Source organism: Cricetulus griseus, chromosome 6 (assembly GCF_003668045.3).
Source record: "Cricetulus griseus strain 17A/GY chromosome 6, alternate assembly CriGri-PICRH-1.0, whole genome shotgun sequence".
Classification (NCBI taxonomy): domain Eukaryota; kingdom Metazoa; phylum Chordata; class Mammalia; order Rodentia; family Cricetidae; genus Cricetulus; species Cricetulus griseus.
In genome coordinates this window covers 95,497,664-95,499,844 of record NC_048599.1, presented here as the reverse complement: position 1 = coordinate 95,499,844, position 2,181 = coordinate 95,497,664, and the positions used below count along the sequence as shown (strand labels likewise).

The following is a 2,181-nucleotide window of genomic DNA, read 5'->3' as shown; positions in this document are numbered from 1 at the left end:
ATATCAAGGAACTGTTAGCGGATTATGATCATAACTGGTGGAACAACAGAGTGAAGAAATCCTGAATCAGCTGGTCTGTCCATTCAGGTATTAGGCAGAATAGGAATGAATTAAAAGACAAGAAAAAAGAGCCAACAATAGCACATGGCTAAGACAGAATTGAAGCTGGAGACAGCAGATGGATGGGACAGGATGGGAACCATTAAGGTTCTGGATAAACTATGAGGCAGTGTACTTTGGAGCATTTGACCAAGCCCACCAACAGTTATCTAGGCACCTCCTTTTCTCTGTCTCTTCTTTCCACAGGCAGCTGCTTTGGAAAAAACTTTTTTTGAAAAAAAAGAGTTAGCTTCACCCTTAATAAAATAATGATGTATTGTGAACTATCCAATGTAAGGACCATGCTAGAAAGAAGATAGGAAAGAGCAAAGACAAGAAGGTCAATGCCGTATTTTAAAAGCATATGGCTTAGGTGTAAGTGCATGCACAGAAAACTAGATACCATTCTACCTCAAGAACATTTTACATTCTAAAATTTTCACAAGTTATTTCCTTTGGTTAGTAGTGTATATTTAAATTGAAATTTTATTAACTGTCAATGTCTATTTCAAGTGGAAATGTTCTTTCTTAAAATATTATTTATGTAAAAATGTTCTTTTTAGTAAAGCTAAGGACAAAACAGAAAGTATTCTGTTTTCAGAGTTCAGCCATGCACAATAAAATGTTATTTCTACTTTAGATGTAACATTAGAGAGGATGTCCTTGTTTGATACGTTATACTTTGTCTCATTCTGGATAGAAATTGAGTCTTTTTTCTCATAAGAGATAAAAATATGATAAAGGCGGATGCTGAGGCTCATTTAAAAGATATTTCAGATCCTTGGCACTATCAGCTTATTGTCACATCCCCTAGCCCCCAAATCCAAGCAGTTATCTATAGTTATCTCTACATTTCGCGGGTCATTTCTTGCTCCATCCCCTCCCTTTTGTGTCAGCAGCTTTAATGTGTTATATTCAATCTTTCTCAGTACATTTTCATAGCTCGCACAGCCAGGACACACATTTCTCAAGCGTGCATGCAGCACCAGGGGAAGCTTTTACAGTTAGACGGTACAGTCCCCTGCTTCTTTCATCCTTGCCCAACCAACCCCTCAGCCATCCCACACAGAAGCAATGCCTCAAAGAATAGGTCTCAGGAGCCCAGTCACTTGTTTGCACTCGGGGGCGTTTTAGGAGACTTGGTCTTGGCACTTTACCTCTATTTCTGGATGAGCGAGGAGTTGGGAGAAGGAAAAGCTATGAGCAAACAAACAAACAAATCAGGCTCTTTCCTGGGGCAACCGCGAAGGGGCGGGTCCGCTGGGGCCTGTCAGGCCAAGCCCCGCCCTGGCTCGCCTCCTCTGCCTCCAGCCAGCCAGCCACCGGAAGGGGGCGTGGCCTCCTCCGTGGGCGGGGCGCACAGCTGCGAGGGGCTGGACTGTGTCTGGCGTGGGGCGTGGCTAGGAAGGGGGCAGGACGGGGTCTTGGAGTGGGCGGGGTTAGGCCGGCCCGGCGCTCGGCGCCTACTGTGTTTGCTGGAGCCACTCGCGCTCCTGCGCCCCGCCAGGCCGGGTTCACGTGAAGCGCCGGCCCTCCGCCCCTCCCTCCCTTCCTTCCCTCCCTCCCTCCCTGTCCCCTCCTCCTGCGGCGCCCGCTCCAGCTCCCCCGGGCCCCCTGCCCGGCTGGCCGCTGACAGCAGCGGCGGGGGTCCCCGCGGCCGCCGCCGTGTCCCGCGCAGGCTCGGGCTGGGCCCGCGGAGCCCCCGGTGCGGCCATGAACCGACCCCTGGCGGCGTCGGCGGAGGCGGAGGAGGAACTGGAGTGGCAAGTGGCGAGTCGCAGGAGGAAGGCCTGGGCCAAGTGCCGCAGCTCCTGGCAGGCGTCGGAGACGGAGGATCTGTCCACAGAGGCTACGACGCAGGACGAGGACGACGACGACGAGGAGGACCTCCCCGGAGCAAAGCTGCCCGCGGCCGCGGGGCGAGGTCGGTGCGCCGGGACGTGCGGGCGGGGAGGTGGCGTGCTCGGTGCCACCGGGCGCGGGGACCGAACGCCCCTCGACCTTTAAACGCGCGCGTGATCTGCGCTCTAGCGCCAGCATGTGCACCTGGCTGCCGGCTTGCTCCTCTGGGTCGTGTGCCCG

General features: G+C 52.9%; 1 protein-coding gene across 2 annotated transcripts in view; it reads left to right on the top strand.

Moving 5' to 3' along the window:
• The first annotated feature begins 1,660 nt into the window (after window positions 1–1,660).
• Itprid2 (ITPR interacting domain containing 2) overlaps window positions 1,661–2,181 on the top strand; it is a 36,867-nt gene continuing 36,346 nt past the window's right edge. The window contains exon 1 of one of the 2 annotated variants that reach the window (XM_027420081.2): window positions 1,661–2,023. In XM_027420081.2, the coding sequence (XP_027275882.1) occupies window positions 1,813–2,023 (211 nt within the window). In that variant the 5' untranslated portion in view covers window positions 1,661–1,812. The remainder of the gene's footprint in view (window positions 2,024–2,181) is intronic. The other variant, XM_027420080.2, reaches the window with a different exon arrangement.